The 21,904-nt window shown below is 35.1% G+C and overlaps 1 protein-coding gene across 4 annotated transcripts in view; it reads left to right on the top strand.

Moving 5' to 3' along the window:
• CACNA2D1 (calcium voltage-gated channel auxiliary subunit alpha2delta 1) overlaps nt 1-21,904 on the top strand; it is a 512,561-nt gene that overhangs the window by 431,363 nt on the left and 59,294 nt on the right. For all 4 annotated transcript variants that reach the window (XM_044245916.1, XM_044245914.1, XM_044245915.1 and 1 more), the window contains exons 13-18: nt 12,098-12,176; nt 13,297-13,346; nt 14,753-14,842; nt 19,094-19,171; nt 21,019-21,093; nt 21,367-21,441. In XM_044245916.1, the coding sequence (XP_044101851.1) occupies nt 12,098-12,176; nt 13,297-13,346; nt 14,753-14,842; nt 19,094-19,171; nt 21,019-21,093; nt 21,367-21,441 (447 nt within the window). The remainder of the gene's footprint in view (nt 1-12,097; nt 12,177-13,296; nt 13,347-14,752; nt 14,843-19,093; nt 19,172-21,018; nt 21,094-21,366; nt 21,442-21,904) is intronic.

Here is a 21,904-nt window from a genome sequence, read left to right as displayed (position 1 = left end):
CCTGTTTTGAATGTCCTTCCATGTAGTGAAAACTGCTGATATTGTGGAGAATATCAACTGTGACTATTTCTCTAGCAATCCTACCATCAGCTTATTTCATCTTTCTTACTGACTCTTTGCATGTGATAAGAGAATGATTCTCAACTTGGTTTTTTTACAATGTTAAGGCTTCGTTTTTTAAAAAAAAATGATATAAATTATTTTTTTGTGTTTAACAAATACCAGAAGAAATCACATATTTATCCAGAAGTCTCTTCTGAATAAAATGCCAAATTTACTTTGCTTTTAATTGAACTTTTCACCATTTAGAAAGATGTGGTTCATTATGAACTCTAGTGGACTGTTTTATATGCATTTCAAAAACTAAAAGGCGAGAGGAAAAAGGTCAATTAATATATTTAGATAGTTTTGCAGGCACAGTGCTGTGAATAATTTGGTACAGTATTGATGAAAATGTTTGGAACACTTTGAAATACTCAGATGCTTTTTAGCCTATATGTGTTTGGAATATGATTGAAGAATTAAAACCATATACACACATATAACTTCAAATTAATCACAAATCTTTTTAACACGGAGCTCTTTGAATACTATATATGCTGTGGTTATGTCATGACATAAGTTTACTGCATTGGTTGAGGGTTTTCGTTTTTTTGTTTGTTTGTTTGTTTGTTTTTTCCTAAATACCTGCTGATTTTAATTGTATGGAGATACCATTTCTTTTGAAAAAGTTAATAAATTTAACCATTGAATGAATACTTACAAATGATAACTTGATGTTAGGAATAATTCTTTCTAAGAAATTATCAGAGGGGTGCCTGGGTGGCTCTGTGGGTTAAGTCTCTGCCTTCGGCTCAGGTCATGATCTCAGGGTCCTGGGATTGAGCCCAGCATCGGGCTCTCTGCTCAGCAGGAATCCTTCTCTCTGCCTGCTGCTCTGCCTACTTGTGCTCTCTCTGTTAAATAAATAAGTAAAATCTTTAAAAAAAACATTATCAGAGTTAACGGTCATGGGAAGATGTGGGTGCATTAATCTAAGATACCATTTTTCAAAATCAGGGCAGTGATTGCCCCTTGGAGGATGTCCCAGGCTCTCCCCTCCCATATTAATGTCTTGAAACACTGCTTCTCATCCCCTTCACCTTTTACAGAAACTCAAGTTTTTAAACAAAGCATTTTGTGACATCCTACACCACATAATAAATGAATCCTATCACATTCACTTCTGCAAAACTGATGAATCTAGTCTTAGCGATCCTGCTGTTTGTCTGCTCGTGTAGTGATTCCTGTGCTTTATGGACACTTAGGGCCACACAGCATTATTAAAGCCAAAGCAACTTTGGAAATGAATTGTACTTAGTTTCTGCAATTGAATGCTATTTTTTTTTTTAAAGATTTTATTTATTTATTTATTTGACAGAGAGAGATCACAAGTAGGCAGAGAGGCAGGCAGAGAGAGAGAGAGGAGGAAGCAGGCTCCCTGCTGAGCAGAGAGCCCGATGCGGGACTCGATCCCAGGACCCTGAGATCACGACCTGAGCCGAAGGCAGCGGCTTAACCCACTGAGCCACCCAGGCGCTCCTTGAATGCTATTTTTACCTAACATAATAATGAAGATGTTCTTGGAATTACATGCTTTATTGGTTCTTTAATTCTACTTTCAGTGGCTGTAGAAAGTTCTGTGATGAGCACACACTCACACGTGCATGCTGACCTACATGCACAGGTGGAGCCACACACATTTCTCTCTGTTTTAAACAGGCGTCCTCTCTGGCCATTGTATCTCCACAAATAAGAGACCATGTGTGTTACTTTGGCATGCAGTTTCTTATATAAAGGTGTAGATTAAAAGCCAACAGGTGGTTGAGAAGTAAGGGAGAGGTGAGGAAATAGAAATCTGGATATAAAGTACTTATTTTCTCCAAAATCCTTGCAAATTTGCTAAGAAATATTGGGGGGAAAGTAAGATCATCAACTCTAGGTCAGGTTGCTTAGATATGCAGGTATGGATGTATATACACACATACGTATTTTTAAGAATGGAAGAGCTAATTCATTAGTCTATGTTATGGATTAGTAAAGGGATAACCACGCGGGGAAAGCTTATAGATGCAAAATCGAGAAATGATAACTGATAGAGATCCTTGAAAAAGGAGGGACAAAGAGATACAGATCATAGATTTCTGATTTAAGCAAACAGGAATTCTATTGATGGGAACATTGCTGTCCCCCATTTCTTTTGCTCTCTACTGTTTTGCTCATACTGTTTTGCTTACCATATTTCCTAATGTGGGAAAACTGTTAAGCAAAAATTTCATCTCTTGGTATTTTCAAGTTCTATATGCACTAACAGTGAAGATAGAGGATAGCAGATGACAACTTTTAAATCAGACCTTTGAGCAGATCTGTATTTTGTCAAGATACCATTTACATAGTTAATTGTTTATGTGAAAGGCCTATATGTACATATAGTGTGTAGGTATATGTACATACTGAAGATAGCATGTATGCTCTCTGAATATAATTGAAGACCGTGAAAAAATGTCTTATATAAAAATTTCTTACTATGTATATAAGTTTCTTATATGTATATAATTTTACACATATATATGTGTGTGTGTGTATAAAAGAAATTTTTTCACTGTCTTCAAATATGAATTCAGATGGTTTTGAATGAATTTGAAGACCCCTTTCTAACTTCTCCATATTCAGAATTCCACCGTCCCACACCTTTTGATAAGATTGAAGCCCACAGATACTGATAATTAATGATCTTTGTCACATAAGGTTGTGTATGACACAGAATATTCAGTAGTTTTGCCATAAGCATTTTTCCTGTAGACATCTTTGCCACAAGCATTTTCATTGCAAACATTTTCAACTTATAACTAAATGGCCATAAGGCAATTTTGCTGTAAAAGAAAATAAAAAAAATAAAAAATTAAATTAAATTAAAATTTAAAAATTGACAGATCAGTTTGACAATTTGGTTTCTCAAACTGGTTTGATAGTTTGATTTCTTTTCTCTATTGTGCATGCTGCATTTATGGAATGTACTCCCATTTCTGTATGGCAGAGATGTTAGCCCTCAAACTGGTGTATACACATTTCTTATAGAACTTTAGAATGTCTAGCACTGGACATGTACCAGTATGCAAGGAAAAAACAACTGTGGAGAATGCTTTCACAATACCAAAAAACAAAACAAAAAAAAAAACACACACAAAAAAACAAAGCTTAGTGACAGTTAGGCATCCTAGTGTTTGGAGATTGTTACCTGTCACAACGTGAAGGAAGAGATCTTAGCAAAAAAAGAAAAAAAAAAAAGGCATGATGCCGAAGGATGAGACAAATGAACTAGCCAAAAAAATCACAGAAAAATATTAACATAAGACTGAAAGACTTTAAAGACCAGTGCTTAGGTATAACCCACAGAATAAAAGCAGTGAGTTTTGCAGTATTGCTCTGAATCTGCAATGTACATTTTGAATGTATTCAAGTATTTTGTATCTCACAAGAAAAGTCTTTTAAAATCTTTGTAAATAAATGATGCTATTTAATTTTTTGTGATTTTATCTTCTATAGCAAAATTGTCTTAAAGTCTACACTTATGAAGTCAGATGTTTGGAGTGAAATTGCTTGCCGCAAAGATGTTTACAGTGAAACTATCTAGAACCATGTATGACAGACCAGTCCCCTACTTGGAAAATTAATATTTGTTACATAACAACTTGATCAACTCAGATTTTCACCAGCCACCTTATCTTTCAAATGGCCGGCATGTAAAAATCTGATAGGTTGAATAAAATAAAAACTTTCAAGACTCTGAAAAGTTCTGCATGTGATTAGAGCTTTATGTTAAAACCTATTCTTCAACAACAAAGTTCACTTGTGACTCTCAAAGTAGCAAAATTACCAAGTCATAACGAAAGTTGGATGAGTTTTAAAAGAAAAATCTGGAAGTTGCTCTTTGAATTCTGCCTTTTCCCCCAAGCCTCTTGCTTGGCATCAGCCTTGCTGCTAAATGCTTCATTTACATTCATTTGTCATCCCGATGACATTAGAAATCACTCAGAGCAGCCCAGGTAGGTGTGCCGAGGTACGTCCATCCAGAGAGCTGATGAATGAGGCTGCAGATAAACAGCACAATTTAATGAGGCCAAAAGGTTAGAGAATTAGGACAAAATGTTTGGGTTCTTTCAAAATGCATTACTCTTGGGAATTAATCTACCTGATTATAGATAGGTACAGCTTTAAAACGGAGTCCGTGTTAATCTCCTCAAACAGCTGTTCCATATTAAAATGCGTTCACTTTATAATCTTTACCTGCAGCAATGCTGTTCCTTAGGGTTCACCCATGTGTATGACACTTCCTTAAAAATGGTGCCAAAACTAAAATGAACTCTATCATAAAGTCCAAACAAATGAGTAAAGGAAAGTGAAACCAGACACAGAGTTGAAAGATAATTCCCAGGCCCAGCGAAATTAAAAATACTTGATTTTCTGTAGAATAGCAGAAAGATCAGTTAGCCATACACACTGCAGATCGTCTAGTCCGGTAGAAAACCGTCCTTGGATTCTTAGCTTAATTCTCAGAAGTAATCAAGAAATGCAAAAGCATCAAGAATTTATAAAACCAAAGTTTCAAAATAATGAGTAAATTGAATAAGAGGAGCAAACGGGAACTATGACAGACTGATTTCAAAATAAAGAATGCATAGATAAAATTGTAAGAGGCTGACAAGAGATGCAGTATTACTTTTTAAAAATTATTTAGAAAGTGATTAGGGATGTCTTTCCTATTTTTCTGTCAGATCCATGGTAGAAAGAAATAATCTGTAGCCAACAAATATCTAAAGCAAGTTAAAAATAATGGAATATGCCTATGTTTTATATAGTAACAGTGAACATAGTCAATTAATTTTTCAAAAGGTGGTAAGGAAAGTAATTTGTTGCCTTCTCTCCTGTCCCTGCCTGGATCCTCCCAGGCAAGAATGAAACCTTTGGAAGCAATGTTTGAATATATGTGGCGTTCAGATTTGTAAAATATGTAATACCATTTAACAAATGCACTGCTCTAAAAAAGTTTGCTTTTAAGTATTTTGCCACGTTCAACAGTTACCAAAAGTTTTCCAGCTTTAGAATGGAAAATGTACCTATGGGGCGCCTGGGTGGCTCAGTGGGTTAAAGCCTCTGCCTTCCGCTCAGGTCATGATCTTGGGGTCCTGGAATTGAGCTCCACATCAGGCTCTCTGCTCAGTGGGGAGCCTGCTTCCCTCACTCTCTCTCTGCCTGCCTCTATGCCTACTTGTGATCTCTATCAAATAAATAAATAAAAACTTAAAAAAGGGAGGAAAAAAAAGAAAATGTACCTTTGTTCATAAAAATCAAGGATGTTATTTATGCCAAGTTACTATAGAGTTGAAAAGAGTAATTGCCAGTAACATTGGCCCTGCCAATAGAGAGATTATCCATTTAACAGGCATGGTGTGTGTGTGTGTGTATGTGTGTGTGTGTGTGTGTCTTCCTCTCTGACAGATTTATTTACATTTGTTTCTCTTAATATAAAATTAATGTTGACAGTTCATTCCCTGAACTAAGGAAAATCTTATCAGACACATTCTCTTCAGGTTTCAGTGAGAGTACTACCACACATTTTACAGAATCCTTATTATCTAAAGTCTAATGAAAAATGAAGTTAGGGAACTGCAAAGTATATAGAAGACATACAGAAGACATACAGAAAATGTACAGTAGATGCACCTGAATTAATCTCTAGGTAGAATCCTGTCACCTGGAATCAGGATTGGATTGCCCTTTGTTTGGGTTCAATAGTTAGACCAGAAAAAGCCCGCTGCTCTGCATTCTCTGAGGCTGCTTGCTCCTCCGTTGAAGAATTCCGCTTCCCACAGACCTCGGCAGACATCTTTTCTGCTCAGTCTTTGTGGGCACTCCCTTTCCCCCAGACTCCCAGCACCGTCTGTCCTCTTTCGTTCTCCCAGATTCCCCTTTTCAGTTATTTTAATTGTTCACTAGCCTTGAACTTCCCTCCATGAAGGAATTTGTTCTGGTAACACAAAACGACTTTAAAAAGAAAAGCAAAATGCGATGGTCACGTCAGTTTGTATACATGGTCGTAAAGAACCAAACATGTTTGTCACGTGTTACGTGTGGGTGCGTAACACAGATACACTTGGGATTATGTCGGCGTGTTACGCTTACTGGTGACAGTTCTAGTGACTCACGCTCACGTTATCAGATGATGAGATGGGCTTGAAGCTCTATGAAGTGGGTGTTATGTCGATCTGTAAAGGGACCTTCGAATCCTTTGGGGCTAGGGCAGTGCTTGCTGCCCGTTGTTGTTAAATACTGACTGATGGGTTAGATGTATCGGTAAATACGCAGTAAAGAAGCTCCTGAGGGGGCCAACTACAAGAAATGCATAAACTTAAGAAAAATGTAATAGCTCTGTTCTTCTTTTAAAAGATAATCATTTAAAACAATATTTCCTTCTGCTTGGAATGTGGAGTAGAATTGATGTTCTGTTCTTGTATATATCATCATATAAGGAAGGAGGGTTTACATTTATATAAGAAATGGTTGCATTGATGGCATCTTTCCGTTTACTCTAATCCGTCCAACATGTAGTTTTTCACAACTGCTCTCATTACTCGTGCCAGTGAAGTATTTGGCATTACCCAAGAATATCTGAAATAAATCCATATATTGCTTCTTTTCTGACCTCCTGGCTGATGATAGTCTTGGCAGAGCTACAAATTGCTTGGAAATACAGTGTGCCCATAGCTTATTCCTCCTTAATCAGGAGCTATAAACGTATGCAGAGGGAAGGAGAACTAGAAATTACTTACTTATGATCTGATACTGTGAGGGTGAACTCACAGTGTCAGATTATATGACACTGTGAGTTAATTATATATTAATTGGTGTTAATAAGTTTTAAAAACTGACATAATTCCAAGGCATGTATCAATGTTGTTATCCACCCAAACCGTAGGACACTGGAGAGAAAGAGCCGCTCAGTTCTTTTTAATAAGATCACGTATGCAAAACCTATGTGACTACTGCATTTGATTTTCCTTTATAAAGTAATTTGGTGTTATTTGCCTGTACAAATTCAATAGTCCTTGATTAAATTCTTGCCTTTGTCAGACCCTAGGAAATTTCATGTAAATGTATCTCATGGACACAATGGAATTTAGACTATATTGGCCCCTTTTCTATAGTTCATCACTAAATGTAATAAAGCAAGCCAAATTTGTGCTTCTTAGAAAGGTGTCATTTCGAGTTATTTTGAGTTCTTTTTGAGGCATAGTAGGCTAGTGTCTCACTCATGGAAAATGTAACCCCGTGGAAATCTGATAATTTGACGGTAGAATTTGTAGTCCTCTTCCTCCTCATCCTCATTACCACGGTTAATAGTGATTGAACTTTTAATTTTCCATGTAACATAAAAGCTTTATATGTATCATTTCATTTACAATGGGGATGATCATATGATAAAAATATTTTTATGACCACCACAACCACCACCACCACCATCATCATCATCATCCCCATTTTGGAATTAAGAAAACCCAAACTTGGGAAGTTAAATAGCTTGTTAAAAGCCATACAGATACTAAGTGGCAGAGTCAAGAATTTAAATGATCTCCAGACCAGATTTTCTAAGCTCACGTGGAATGCGCCTAGTTTGTCATCTGTCTCTGTCTCCCGGGCAGCCTTGTGGGGCTGTGCCAATCATCATTTGCCCACCCAGGAGCCTTCCTTGTAGTCAGACAGCAGGACTGTTCCACTAAGGGACATGCTTCTTGCAGCGTTAAGAGGTTAAGACAGATTAAACTAAGCCATCAAAACTTTTCAGACTGCAAATACCTTTCAGATCATTGGGCTTTATAAAGTAAACTTAGTGTGAAAGGTGAACGTGGACACTTTTATTTATTTCATAATACTAGGAAACTAGGGATGTGGGTTATTCTAATGCTCCGGATTCTGTTACTCTTGTGAATTATGGTAACTGCTGTAGAATTTTCTCCTAAAATATTCAATCCAATCTAGTATTTTTATAGGCTGAAGGCCAAAAATTTTAGTACACACAGTAAATTAATAAAACCCATTTTTGACATCATTTTTCTAACATGTTTCGATAGCTGAAGTTTTTATTTTAGGTTTATTGGCTTCTTTTCTTTATAGTCTCATTTCCATTATTCCTTGGAGATTTGCCTATTGTAAATTAAACTTGAACTCTGGGTAACTGATAATTGTTGAGGTGACAGTTTCCAGTAACTGGGTTCTGCTGGGAAACAAATTCCTATGGCTTTTTAAAATAGGTTGACCCTGTGGCTTTGGAAAAATCTTAATTGAAGACAACTATTTTAGTCTTCAACAAACAGAACAAAACAAAACAGATTAGCAGAAGTCCAGAATTGTAGGATAAAGTTATAAAATGGTGGTATATTGTAAGAAACAAATTAATAATCTATTTTAAATAACCAACTTTGCTGTAAATTAAAAGTTTCTACTAAAGACCCAATTTCTAGCATGATGAAAAATATTTTTAAGTCCGTCTAAAACTGTGTATGTCTCATATATGATCCTGAAGAGGCCATTTTTTAAAAACATGAGCTTAAATTAACTAAAAAATCCTCCAGATTAGTGAAGGAATATTTAACACATTTTCTAGAAATATTTTATTTACAAAGTTTCTGGCATTCATTTGTTATGTGAATCCTGTATTGGGATTGCAAATGCACTACTGCACATGCATAAAGAAATTTTCCCTCCACAAAAGTTGACTGCTTTGATGAAGGCATGGTTCAGAGTAAGTAATTTGCTTAATTGAGACTTTAGATGAAATATTTAGGGGCTCCTGGGTGGCTCGGAAGGTTAGGCATCTGCCTTTGGCTCAGGTTGTCCTGGGATGGAGTTCTGCATTGGGCTCCCTGCTCAGCGGGGAGTCTGCTTCTCCCCCTCCGTCTACCTGCTGCTCCCCTACTTGCGAACAACCGTTCTCTCTCTCTCTTTAAAATAAGTAAATATTTTTTTAAAAAATTTAGCTTGTGTGACTACACATTAGGGATTTTGAGTTTTTTATGTGTCATTTTATTTGTTTTTGTATATCCTATTTTTTTATTAAAAAGAAAAGAACTCTAAAAATATACATCCTTTACCTTAATTTTTGCCTTGTGTCTATTTCAAGGAATTACTTTATTTTTTTCCTCTTTCTCCCAAATTACAGCTAAACGAAAACAGTAAATTTAAAGAAGTGGAAAACATCAGAGGAATGAGGGTAGCAATCATCTCTATGGATTTGTCATTTGGAATTTCAGAGATAGTTCGCTCGCTATGCCACAGGGTGGCAGTCATAGAGCACAGACTAGGAAGAATGAACCGATTTAAAATTCGGAACAGAAAGTTAAGAGTGTAAACATGACCTTGTAAATTTCACCAGTTTATTGTGAACATGCATTATAACATTGTATATTGCAAATGTGCCTGAAATCAATGAAGTTAAAATTCTTAGTACATAATTAGGTAAAATATGTAAGGCGAGAAATGAAATGCAGCATGAGTATGGTAGTTGGGATTGGAATAGTTTTTATGTTGGCTTTTTCACTGTTTCACAAAGAATTTAAAAGCTAGGGTGCTCTGTATTAAACTTTTTCTCAACCAAGTATATATTAATAATATCAGAAAATTTGGGGCAGCCTATAAAATCATTAAAATATACACAGTGCATGTGTTTGTGTCTGTGTGTGTGCGTGCATGTACACATGCACATGTGTGTATCTACCAAGAGAAATATAAGCATCTTGGGTATATTAGAAAGATGTTGGAAATACTGTAATGATAAGGCAGTTGCAAAAATTATAAAAAGGTAGAATTTAAAATTCTTAGGATCTTAGTCACCATGGGGAGGGAAATTTCAGAAAAATAGTGTCTAACAACATCTACACTAAGGCAAATAAAAATTAAGAGGTACAGATTATGAAATTATAATATGGGAATGATTCAGATAATCTTTTATTCACAGAGCTGAAGATCTGTGTGGCAAAGTGACACACAGGGAGAGGCACGCACACACTGTTTGGTGTGCTTTAAAATGTTACACCTCTATACCCAGGTCTGATTCTGAATTCTTAATTTGGACAACTTCTAAGATCTTCATGTCTGCAAATCTCAGGGTTAGCCACAACTTTTGGAGTCAAACAAAGCAACGAGTATTTTTGTTGTTTGAGGGAAGTTTCTGTTTTGCTTTTTTACTAGTATGTATTTTTACTGAGTTGTGTTTATTTGGACTGTTTGATGACTAGCATCAGTCAAAATCACATGGTATGTGTTTAAGTGGAACCCCTATGTTAGTAGAAATGCTTGCCTCCCAGGGACATCGATAGAATAATTCATTTAGTCTTATTTATTTCTCTTCACTGAAAAGTCTTTTGTGGAAAAATATTTTACCAGAACACTGTTGTGGCAAGAGAGACATTAAGACAAACCAGTGCTTTAAGTTGAAAATTTGAGGCACACTTGCAAATCTTCACTATGAAGATTTCCCCCATGCTTTCTGGGGCATCTGGGTTTTTTCCCTGCCCTTAATTCTTGTGACAATTGTTTAAGGTATAGCAATGAAATTGAATTATCAGCTGCGTGACATACCTGTTTACAGAAGTACTTCCGTTTAGGAGTAAGTTCAGCTATGTCAGAGGCAACACTACCCTTGAAATATGAGCTGTATAGACAGCCCCCAAAATAAATTTTTAGAATTTAAGAAAATGAAATTGGTACATTTAAGGAATACGGGTTGAGGGTTAAGATAGGTGTCAGCGACTTCTGTTAATGTAGAATGGATCACTTGTCCTTCTAAGTTGAGATGATTCAAATTCAGATGTGTCCTGCAAATGACTGAGGCAAGCCAGAAGCCAGGACGAGTGAAGGGTGGCTTGCAGAAAACTTTACCAGTGAAACAGCACCATCTCCAGTGTACGTTTTGGGACAGGGATTGTTATGAAGTGATCTCTGTGTGGCCAAGACCAGTGGAGGAACAGAAAACAGATGTGAAATCTCTTTTGAGATTTGTGCTCTGCGGTCATGTGCAAAGATGAAACAGGCGAAACAATTAGAAAATGTCAGTTCAAACAGTCAATCGACATGAATTAGGGAAAAGCTGTTAACATAGTTCAAACCAGAATGTGAATTCATGGAAAAGTGATTTTCTGCATGTTTATCTTTAGAAAAGGCTAAAATGTTTAACTTAAAATGCTGCTTTACTTAGATTACTAAATTGGTAAAAATCAATATATCCTAAATAGCCATTTTGTTAAAAATTTGTTGACATTGAATTTATCCTCTATATTCTTAAATTATTATGAAATTATAGTCTTTTCATAATTAAATATAATGGCTTCTGATAAACATTTATGTTACTATAATTTAAAAACGATCTCAACTGAGTTTTTAAAAATATTTGCATATCTTATAGCACATTAGAAGCAGTGGACATTTTTGTTGTTTTTCAAAATTCTAGGAGCGTATTTATATATGTGAGTCCTCTTTTATAGAAAGTAATAGGACACCATAATCATGTATGTACATACTAAATATTTTCATGGTGTGAAACTAGTGAAACTATCACTAAGATAATTGCCTTAAACAACTAAAAGCATGATAACCTCCCTCCTACCTACTTTGTTATAGTCATATATTTATGAAATAGGAATTATTATTTCTACTGATTATTTTTTGCAGTGACTAGGTATGCAGATAATATGTTTTAACCAGGTGAGACAGGCGAAGTCGGGTGGGCGTAAAAGATGCCATTTCTTTTGAATGCAACCTTAGGATCGGGACCGGGTACCAGGCACCCAAGTACTATCTTAAACTGAGTGACTGACGTTCCTATTGAGAGTAGGTTATGGGGTCTCTCTCTGGTGACTTCCTGAAAGATTGACTGCCTTGATTTTTCTTGTCACATTTATCTGCTGAAAAGCATGCTTTCATTTGTTTTTTGCTTTGGCTTTTTTGTGTTGCCATCAGTTAAATTGCATGCAGCCTAACGGATCCCTGTGTTCCAATTCACCAGGTGCGTGTGTTCACATTTTCAGTTGGTCAGCATAATTATGACAGAGGACCTATTCAGTGGATGGCCTGTGAAAATAAAGGTAACAGATCTGCTTTCTCAACCGCATTTTAATACTAAAACTAAATTGGTAGTTGTTGTTCTACGTATTCTAAGATCCAGTTGTAGCTAATGTTTACGGGAATAGAGACAAGTGTAAGATGTTGAATGTTGTTTTTTTGGTTTTGGGTTTTTTTTAGATTATTTGGGAGAGAGAGAGCAGGGCAGTGGGGGGCGTGGGTGGTGAGTGGCAGAGGGAAGGGGGAGAGAGAGTCTTTTAAGCAGCCCCCACATTGCTGACACAGGCTCCGTCTCAGGTCCTGAGCCAAAGCCAAGAGTCAGACACTTAACTGACTGTGCCACCCAGGTGCACCAAGTTGTTAAATGTGTTTTCTGCTGAGAAAACCCACACACAGAACACTTGGAAATTATTACTATTACAGTATATAAAAATTCAGACATTTGATCATATGATATCTGATATCATATATTGATATCATTCTATGCTTTATTTAAAGATACTTAATGCTACTCATCAAATAGAATCTTACCTGAAAAATTAGGAATGAAAGAATATCTGAATTACATAAAACTTACATGTAAGAAAGTATGACCTGTAAGTTCCTTTTTTTCCTGAGTGGTTGAATTTTCTTTTAAATGTCTTACACATTCCTAGGTAATTCTCGTTTTGTGTAGTGAGCCCCTGTTTCCTATGTACACAGAAAAAACCTGAAAATGTTATTGGAAAAACTGATCACATAGCAATAAAGGGAACCTCAATTTATTATGAAATCATATTTAGGCAAATATTTCATATAAATGTAATTGTCAGATACCCATTATCATGTGTCTAAGAATTTCTCCAGCATAGAGTATTTTAAATAATGCCAGGTTCCCTACTGTGAAGTAGAAAAACCACATATATCTGATTCAGTTTATAAGAAACATAGTGTAATTTCTCACAAAGCTATGCATTTGTTAGGGATATACATTAATCCAAACTTTTCTACATTTATTGGTGGTATTGGTATGTTAGTGTTTGCTCAATTAGAAGTGGAAAAAAAAAAGCTCTTTTTTTTCCTCCAAAGACCTAAAATAGTTTCGTGGCCATGTATGGTAATGTGATATTTAGATATATGAAAATATGTATGTGTATGTTTCAGGTTATTATTATGAAATTCCTTCCATTGGAGCAATAAGAATCAATACTCAGGTATGGTTATTAAAATTTTGTTTAAATTATGTTTTCAAAGAAAAAGATGTTTCTTTGCTGCTTTAAATATGCTCAATTGGAGAAAATAGGTGAAAGTGAAGAAATGATCCATAGTATTGTATTTGTAACAAAATGATGAGTGTCATGGTGATGTATTGATTGCTATTTCATTAAAGTTCCAAGTGTTTTCACATATTGAAAACTCAGGTAAAAAACTATGTATGCTGTTCTTCTAAGATGTTAAAAACATCACCGAAAATAAATAAAATGAAAATTTACTAACGGTCTTGTTTCATTTAACTTGAACTTGGTTCTATTTCATATGACTTAAATTAGTTTCTTCAAGGTACAGGTCCCACAAAGAAAGTTAAGCAATACTTAATCTGGACAAGCTATATGAATTCTAACCAGAATTCAGATAACTTCTCAAATAACCGCTGTAGATCTATTTACCTGTTTAAAATAAACTTTCAACAAGGAGATGATGTTTTTCTGTAACCATTTATTTTATTTTATTTTTAATTATTGAATTTTTTTTCAAATTTTTATTTAAATCCTAGTTAGTTAACATAAAGTGTAATACTGGTTTCAGGAGTAGAATGTAGTGATTCATCATTTACATGTAACACCCCGTTCTCATCCCAACAAGTGCCCTCCTTATCCCCATCACACATTTAACCATTCAGTTTAAAATATGCCTCTTAAATAACCTTGTAGAGTGAAGCAAATTAATTTAAATGTATATTATTTTCAAGCATTCATAAATAACAATTTAAAATCATTACTCAACTTTAAATGTAACTGAGGATCCACAAAATAGACTAAGTCAAAATTGAACATAAATAACATGGCATCTGTGGAACTGAATACCGACTGTGTTTTATGTTGAAATGAAACAGCAGCTGCACTTGAGTCTGATGTCTTACTTGGCACAAGTATTTCATTTATTTTTTGATATGTTTAAATGTAGCTTTGAATTTCAGCCAAACAATCTGTGATATGAAAGCAAGTATGTGGCTGCTTTATTATTTCACATTTGCGTGATTCCATCCAGTAAATCACAGAGACTTAAATAGTTTAGATTAACATAAAGCAATTCACAAGGAACGTATTTCACTTATCATTGGCTGTACCTCAGAAAAAGAATGTTTTGTGATTAGAAAAAAACTGGGGTAGATATATTGTATAAACAACATGAGCTAAATATTGTTGATTCAAAGTATGTAGAGATACCAGTTATGGTCTGTCCAAAATAGGAATTAAATGGTTACATATTTACTCTCTTTGAGTCCATATTTATTTTTACTTCTAGGTAATTTTCTTCTGTAGAGTTATTTTGGTTTTGTTTTTAGTATAGCATTTCCGGTTTTCAACCTCTTAACCTTTTCTTTCTTTTTTCCTAATAGGAATATTTGGATGTTCTGGGTAGACCAATGGTGTTAGCAGGAGACAAGGCTAAGCAAGTCCAATGGACAAATGTATACCTGGATGCACTGGTAAGACACTGGCTGTTCAGCCACAGACCATCCTAACAAAAGCATGTAGCCATTTCTGCTGCCTTCTAGGTGACGTTTATTGTTTCCAAAAGTTCTTCTATTACAACCTTTTTTTGCTAGAATTTAGGTAATACACATAAAAACAGACTTGTCTAATCACAAATGTAAAGTGTTACTTTATTTTTTAGGTGATCTGTTATGAATGTGGGATTTCAAACCTCCAATCTTTTTTTTTTTTTAAAGATTTTTTATTTATTTGACAGGGAGATCACAAGTAGGCAGAGAGGCAGGCAGAGAGAGGGGGAAGCAGGCTCCCTGCTGAGTGGAGAGCCCGATGCAGGGCTCGATCCCATGACCCTGAGATCATGACCTGAGTTGAAGGCAGAGGCTTTAATCCACTGAGCCACCCAGGTGCCCCTCGAACCTCAAACCTTGAATTTGTGGCCCTTTCAATAACATTTTGAATTTTTATGTTAAAAAAATAGAATGTACTGGGATGCCTGTGTGGCACAGTTGTTAAGCGTCTGCCTTCAGCTCAGGTCATGATCCCAGGGTCCGAGGATCAAGTCCCGAATCAGGCTCTCCACTCAGCAGGAAGCCTGTTTCTCCCTCTCCCACTCCCCCTGCTTGTGTTCCCTTTCTCACTGTCTCTCTCTATATATAAAATAAATGAATAAAATCTTTAAAAAAAATAGTATGCTAAAGTCATGTGAATGTATACCTGCTACTGCAGACTTTGAATAAAAATTGGAGGAAAGGTTTTTAAAGTAGACTTCAGCTAGCAGATGCATGTACAGCCTCCACAACTCAAGCCAGACCCAACAAAGCTCAGAAGTAAATAGGCAGAGAATCTTAGCCTACTCTGAAGTCATCACAAACCTAATAACCTCTTTGTATATAATCTCTGCTTTCAAATTCAACCCCAGATTTTTATGGAAATAAGCCATTGAAATGATCAAACGTGGTGTGATATAACAAAAATGTTAAGTTTTCCATTGTATAATGGAAGTTTTAATGTAAGTATGCTATGGTATTTCAAAGCAGCGGTTCTCAGTTGGGGGTAATTTTGCCATGCACAGGTCATTTGCATGTATCTATGGCTGTCTTCTCTTATTGTGACTAGGATAGGGAGGGCTTGCCTCTGGCATCTCATCGATAGAGGCCAGGGATTATGTGCTTATAGTAAACGTTGTCCAATACACAGGACAGTCCCCTCACTCCATGCATATGCATACAACAAAGAATCATTCAGCATTAGAGCTTAAGTTCAGAAAACTTGTTTAATGTAAGTTTTACTTTTCCTAGTATTAAAGTTATAAATAGTAAATATTATACTTAAGATTTATTCATATGCTTAATCTTGAAGAGAGGACTTTATTGATGATTTGATTAATGTAATATATCAGGGAGAACCAAAATACTGAGCCCTGAAAAGTAAATGCTAATTCAGTAACCCTTTCTCCTACTTGGAGTACAATTATATGCTGATACTACTTCTCTGAATGCAGTGATGACCCCAAAGGGCAAAATGCAATCCATTTAGAATTACTTATCATTTGGTTCTTGTAAAATAAACATATACAGGAAGTTGGAAGAAAAATAGGCGCTATTAACAGCAGCTTTGCATGCTAAGGAAGATAAAGTGAAGCTTGCTTACCTCAAGTCCTAGCTAAAATTACCATCCAGTGTTCCAGTGTTCCTTCTTGACATCACATATTTATTTAAGGTCACATGGTCATCTAGGCTATGGTCAAAATGTTTCATTTTTCCGAATCCATCACAGGACAGGGTATGATAGGATGAGTCAATAATTATGCCCTGTAGGATTTCCTATGACCAGAAGTTCATTAACCAGCAGTCTGCATTGTTGGTAAGCTTCTTACTGATAGCGCAAATGGACGTTAGGGAGAGATTTTGGTTCTAAATGTGCTGTTCAATAAGCTGAAACTAAATGTAAAACGAGAAAAAAAAATAAGAGTCACAGGAATTGACCAGCCAGTGGACACATAGAGCATTCTTTTACTAACTTGAGAATGAAAATTGAGTGTCTTGTATTTCTAATTACATGTCTATAATCTCTGCACATCGAAGATTCACAGTATATGCTGCTCGGTGCATGCCAGTTACGTTAAAAAAAAAAAAAAAGTAAATATTCCAAGACCTATACCAAGGCAAAAATGTAATAAATATAATGAGAACAATGAGAAGAACTCTGGCATTTCAGAAGAAAAAAAAGCTGTATATTTGGGGATGGTGTAGGGTGAGCTTAAACAGTTGGTGATAGGTTAGCTGAATTTTAGAGTTCAGGTGAGGTTTCTGCAGTTGGCAGGGAGCAGTGAATCCACACAAAAAGGGTACGGTATGATCGGCAAGTGCTGGGTATGTTGGAAAAATGTTACCTCGGTCACTTGGAGGTAAGAACAGAAACAAGACTGGGACAGTATTGTGGACGGTTCATTTTATTGGGGAGGTAAAATGAGGTTCTTTGGACAAAAGGAAAGGTGGAAAGAGTTGGAATCAAGAAAATAAAAATATCACATAAATTCCTGGAGAGCAGAAATCTTTATTTCTCTTTTTTGTCCTCTAGAGACTGGCACAGCGTCTAGGAATAGAGTACAATTTTTTTGACCTCTTAGTAAATGAGAGACAAAATAGAAATTGGGCACCAATGAGTTCATCAGTGATGTTGTCTCCTTTGTTAGAAGTCTAGTATCTTATTTTAGGGCAGATATTACCATTTTTAGAAGCAAATTACCATCCTCTGTACAAACTCCTGTTTGTCTCCATATATACTTTATCGTATATCATTCTAGCATTTTAAAAGCTGTGCATATACGTTGTAACTGAAATAATAATTTCTCCAAAAGGAGTATTTACAGAATAATGTTTTGGAAACAAGTTGTATGAATTATCTATAATCTGACTTTATTGAGGTGGAAATTTTTCATTGTGATGTGAATTTGTATATTTAACTAATAAGGCTGTTTTCATTGTTGAATATTCTGGCTTACAACTCAATTGAGAGCCACTGTGCGTATCATCGTGCACCAATTATGTGTAGCTGTTTTCTTTTTTTTTTTTTTTTTGTAGCTGTTTTCTTAATTGTGTTTGTCCCAAACAATTTGGTATCTTGTTCTACTAAAAGCCTCTGTGTGATTGTCCTTCATTAATTCGGTTCCCATTGTTTTTGGGCTTCCCACATAATTATGAACTATTGCCCAAGACATTTTCTCCACGAAGCTGTGCTGTTTATGGAATTAGAACAAGGGTCATGAGATGTGGATCTAGGGTTATTATTCACAAGAAGATTATTAACATTTTCTCAGCCTAGCAAATTTGAAATTTTAAGCGGTAATTTTTAAATCATTTTAAAGCGTGGCTCTTTTGAAAATATAGTTTTGACATGAAATAATGGCAAAACTATATGTAACTGCTATAGATAGCAGTAATGAAAGAAAAAAACTCTGACCTGAAAATCGGTTAATTTCCACTACTCTCCTTGGATTCATTTAATATCTGAAATTATGTACATTCTGATTAACACTAGGTCATTATTTTTGTTCATGTTTATTTTGCTTCATGACCAGACTGTTGGATTTGATGCTTACAGTTAGCTACATTATTTTACTTTGTCCAAAAGTACTATTCGTTTTGGAGGGTATTTAGAAGCATTATTTCATCTTTAGAACAGTGTAGTATTTACCTAGACTGTTGCAGAAACGCAGTATTGATAGTGCGTTTCTTCTGTTTATCCTGCTGTACATCTGTGATGTAGCATGAAGCCTTTGGCTTAGGGCATGAAAAAATTAAGAATGAAGCTAGCAAAAGGAAGGCAAATAAATCCTATGAAACAGTATTTTATTATCACCCTGTTCATGGAATCCCATGATGTTAGGTAAACTGTCACTGTGAACAGAAGGGTGGAAGGGCAGGGTGACTGAAATATTTAGTGTCTTTGATTTTTTTTTTTTTTAAGTTATTTGCAATGCTCCCTTGGGCTATTATTTTAGATGTTGCATGCTTCAATAGCTACCTAATCGATTCTGATTATTTCCCAGACTTTTTCATTGACTTTTTAAAGAAAATAAAAATAGAAGTTTTTTAAAAAAGCTTTCAAAATCCTTTAATAATTCTTTGTGTCTCTTTATAATGTAACCATAAAATCCAGAGTCAGATACCAGAGACTAATGCAGAATGACAAAGTCTAAATTGTAATTCTAATTTGCCTTTTCTTTCTGAATCTATTTTTAGGAACTAGGACTTGTCATTACTGGAACTCTTCCGGTCTTCAACATAACAGGCCAAGTTGAAAATAAGACAAACTTAAAGGTTAAAAGTTAATTGATAAAATTAATAATAATAAATGATAAACAGTGACGTTGAAGCTGAGTGTGGATAAGATATTTCTATAAGGAAATACATACAAAGTAACTGTCTTGTGAGACCAGAAGTAAGAGGGAACAGCTGCCTATGTGATAACCACCTGGGAAAAAGGAAATGCAGGTCAAGTTCTCTGTTTCCCCAGAGCCAGGATTCAACTTAACTCTATTTAAGTATGAACTGATGAGAGCACAAGTTCAGACTCTGGGAGTAATTACATGATAAATGGGCAATACTATGGTATCCCCCCCTCTTTTTTTTTAATGTGTCTGAGATATCCTTGTAGCTCAGAATTAAAAATGCCAAGAACAAAAACCATGGTGGTGTTTGCAGCCAGTGTATAGAGGTATATTTATTGAATCATTCCTCCTCCAACTCCCATTCAACTAGTATTTTTTAATCATCACATAAGTGTCTGATTTAAAATGGATAATTCTCCATTTTTTTCTACTTTTTAAGATTCAAGAAAAATACTCAATAAATTTCTTAACAGTGTTGATTTCTGGAGCACTGGTAATATTAGTGCAATAAGATGCTACCAACTTAAGGTTCTGAAAAATCTATATCTTGTACTTGCTAAATTCCTTATTTTTCAAATACTCCTTTGATTTTGAAGTAGGGTTGCATTCCTGTTTCTTAGTTTGCATCAGAGAGAATTTAGGATTGCAGGAAAAATTAAGATTTTTTTTTAATACTAAATATTGATTTTATGGTTTGCTTAACATTCCAGATTAGAGGGAAATTTATTTCCAGTTTATGGCATAATGAAATCTGCACTTACTATTCTTTGTTATTATAAATTTCAGTTGAACTCTTTCTCTTTTAATACTGTGGCCATCAAAAACACTAGTTATTCCTCTTTGGGAAACCATTATTATTAAATATCTGTGGGATCTAAATCACTTAATCTATAGAAGAGTAATTGTCTAACTCTCAGATGGACTGTGTAAGGAATTGCTTTAATTAGGAACTTTTGCTTAGAGTAGGATTGGTCCCTGGCAAAAGAATATGATTGTTGACAAAACTTCCTCTCTGTGTACCTATACAAAATTCACAGTGTTCTCATAATAACTGTTGAGTGGATTTTATAATTTTCTTTGTAACATTTTATTTTGTAATTTACATAATTTTATTTAAAACAAAAATTCCTGATTCTAAATTTTAACACCATTTTCACCTTTAACGTCCCTGGGAAGATTATGATAGCAGTTTGCCACCTAGCCCTGTTGACTTGGAACTAAAGTTTTGATGCCCATTGTTTCATATTTAGAAGTTACCGGCACTGAGAAACAGGGTCTTGAGGGTTTCTGCTGTTTTATTACAATGAGGTCACATACTTTTCAGGATAGGGACAGCTCCCCCCCCCCAAAAAAAATCCATTGTTTTCTCATTTCATGTTTCCTAATATCTTCAGGCTGGACATTTTTGTGATTTTTTTAATGATAGTATACCAGTCACAAAGTACTCTCTCATATACAACTACAACTGACTGTACAGAGTGATTAAAATAAATAATAGAAATAATGAGTACAAGCAGAGGCATCAAAGAAAAATTTCCTATCTTTTCTATTTTAGCTGCACTTATCAAGATGTTATTTTTTAAAGTTAAATGATAATCATAAAGTTGTGGGTGAGAATCATTGTAGATTGATACCAAAAATTGTCTCACCCTTATTATGTTTTAGCTAGTATGGAATACAACTCGTCAAGCAAAGGATGAGTGTATGTAACAATTGTGTAGAAATATATGTGTTTTGAGTATAAAATACACTTCCTTTTTGCTCTTTCATTAATAGAACCAGCTGATTCTTGGTGTGATGGGAGTTGATGTGTCTTTGGAAGATATTAAACGACTAACACCACGTTTTACAGTAAGATAAAATTTACTTTTGGGGTATCTTTTTCATTTTAGAGCTTTGTGCTAATTTAGCTTGTCTATAAAGTGTTTAAGTAATTCTCAAAAATCATGTGCAGTTAACTTTGTGAAAGAGCTAATGTTAAAAAGCATCTTAAAACATAAAGATACCATTTTATCTTTCCTCATGCTTTAAAATGTATTAAAGATTTTTTTTTCTTTTAAAGAATGTGATTTCTGATTGTGATTCAGACATCTTGAAAGTTTTGTTTGTTTGTTTTTTCCCCAGCTGTGCCCCAATGGCTATTATTTTGCAATCGATCCTAATGGTTATGTTTTATTACACCCAAATCTTCAGCCAAAGGTATGTATATAATGTGTTTATAGTGACTTATGCAATTCTGTAAAATTAATAGTTAGTATTAAAATAAGTAGTTAGTATTAAACTCACTACACAGGACTACATATAAAAGAACGTTATAACATTAATGGATGACAAGACCACAGTTTATAGTATATGAAAGTGTGAAAGCAAGTCTCATTTTTCTCTTCCCAATTCAGCTATCCCATATTTCTATCGAATTTTTAACTAACAAGTATTCACACCTCAGAGACCGCCATTATCGCCCTGCCTGAGTTCACATATCCCACTTGGGATTGTCATTAAGGCGGGAAGGTAGTGAGGAGATTGCCCCAGACGGGTGTGAACCTGATAAGTGTAAGTAATATTCCTCTGTGCTCAGGCCACCTGTTCCGACACCCTTTTTTTCCGGTAATTATCTCTCCTTTTCATCTCCCAGAGAGCTTTTCTTTTTACTTTGGACAGG

Source organism: Neovison vison, chromosome 4 (assembly GCF_020171115.1).
Source record: "Neovison vison isolate M4711 chromosome 4, ASM_NN_V1, whole genome shotgun sequence".
Classification (NCBI taxonomy): domain Eukaryota; kingdom Metazoa; phylum Chordata; class Mammalia; order Carnivora; family Mustelidae; genus Neogale; species Neogale vison.
The sequence above is the reverse complement of the archived record's forward strand: the minus strand, read 5'-3'. Positions and strand labels throughout refer to the sequence as shown.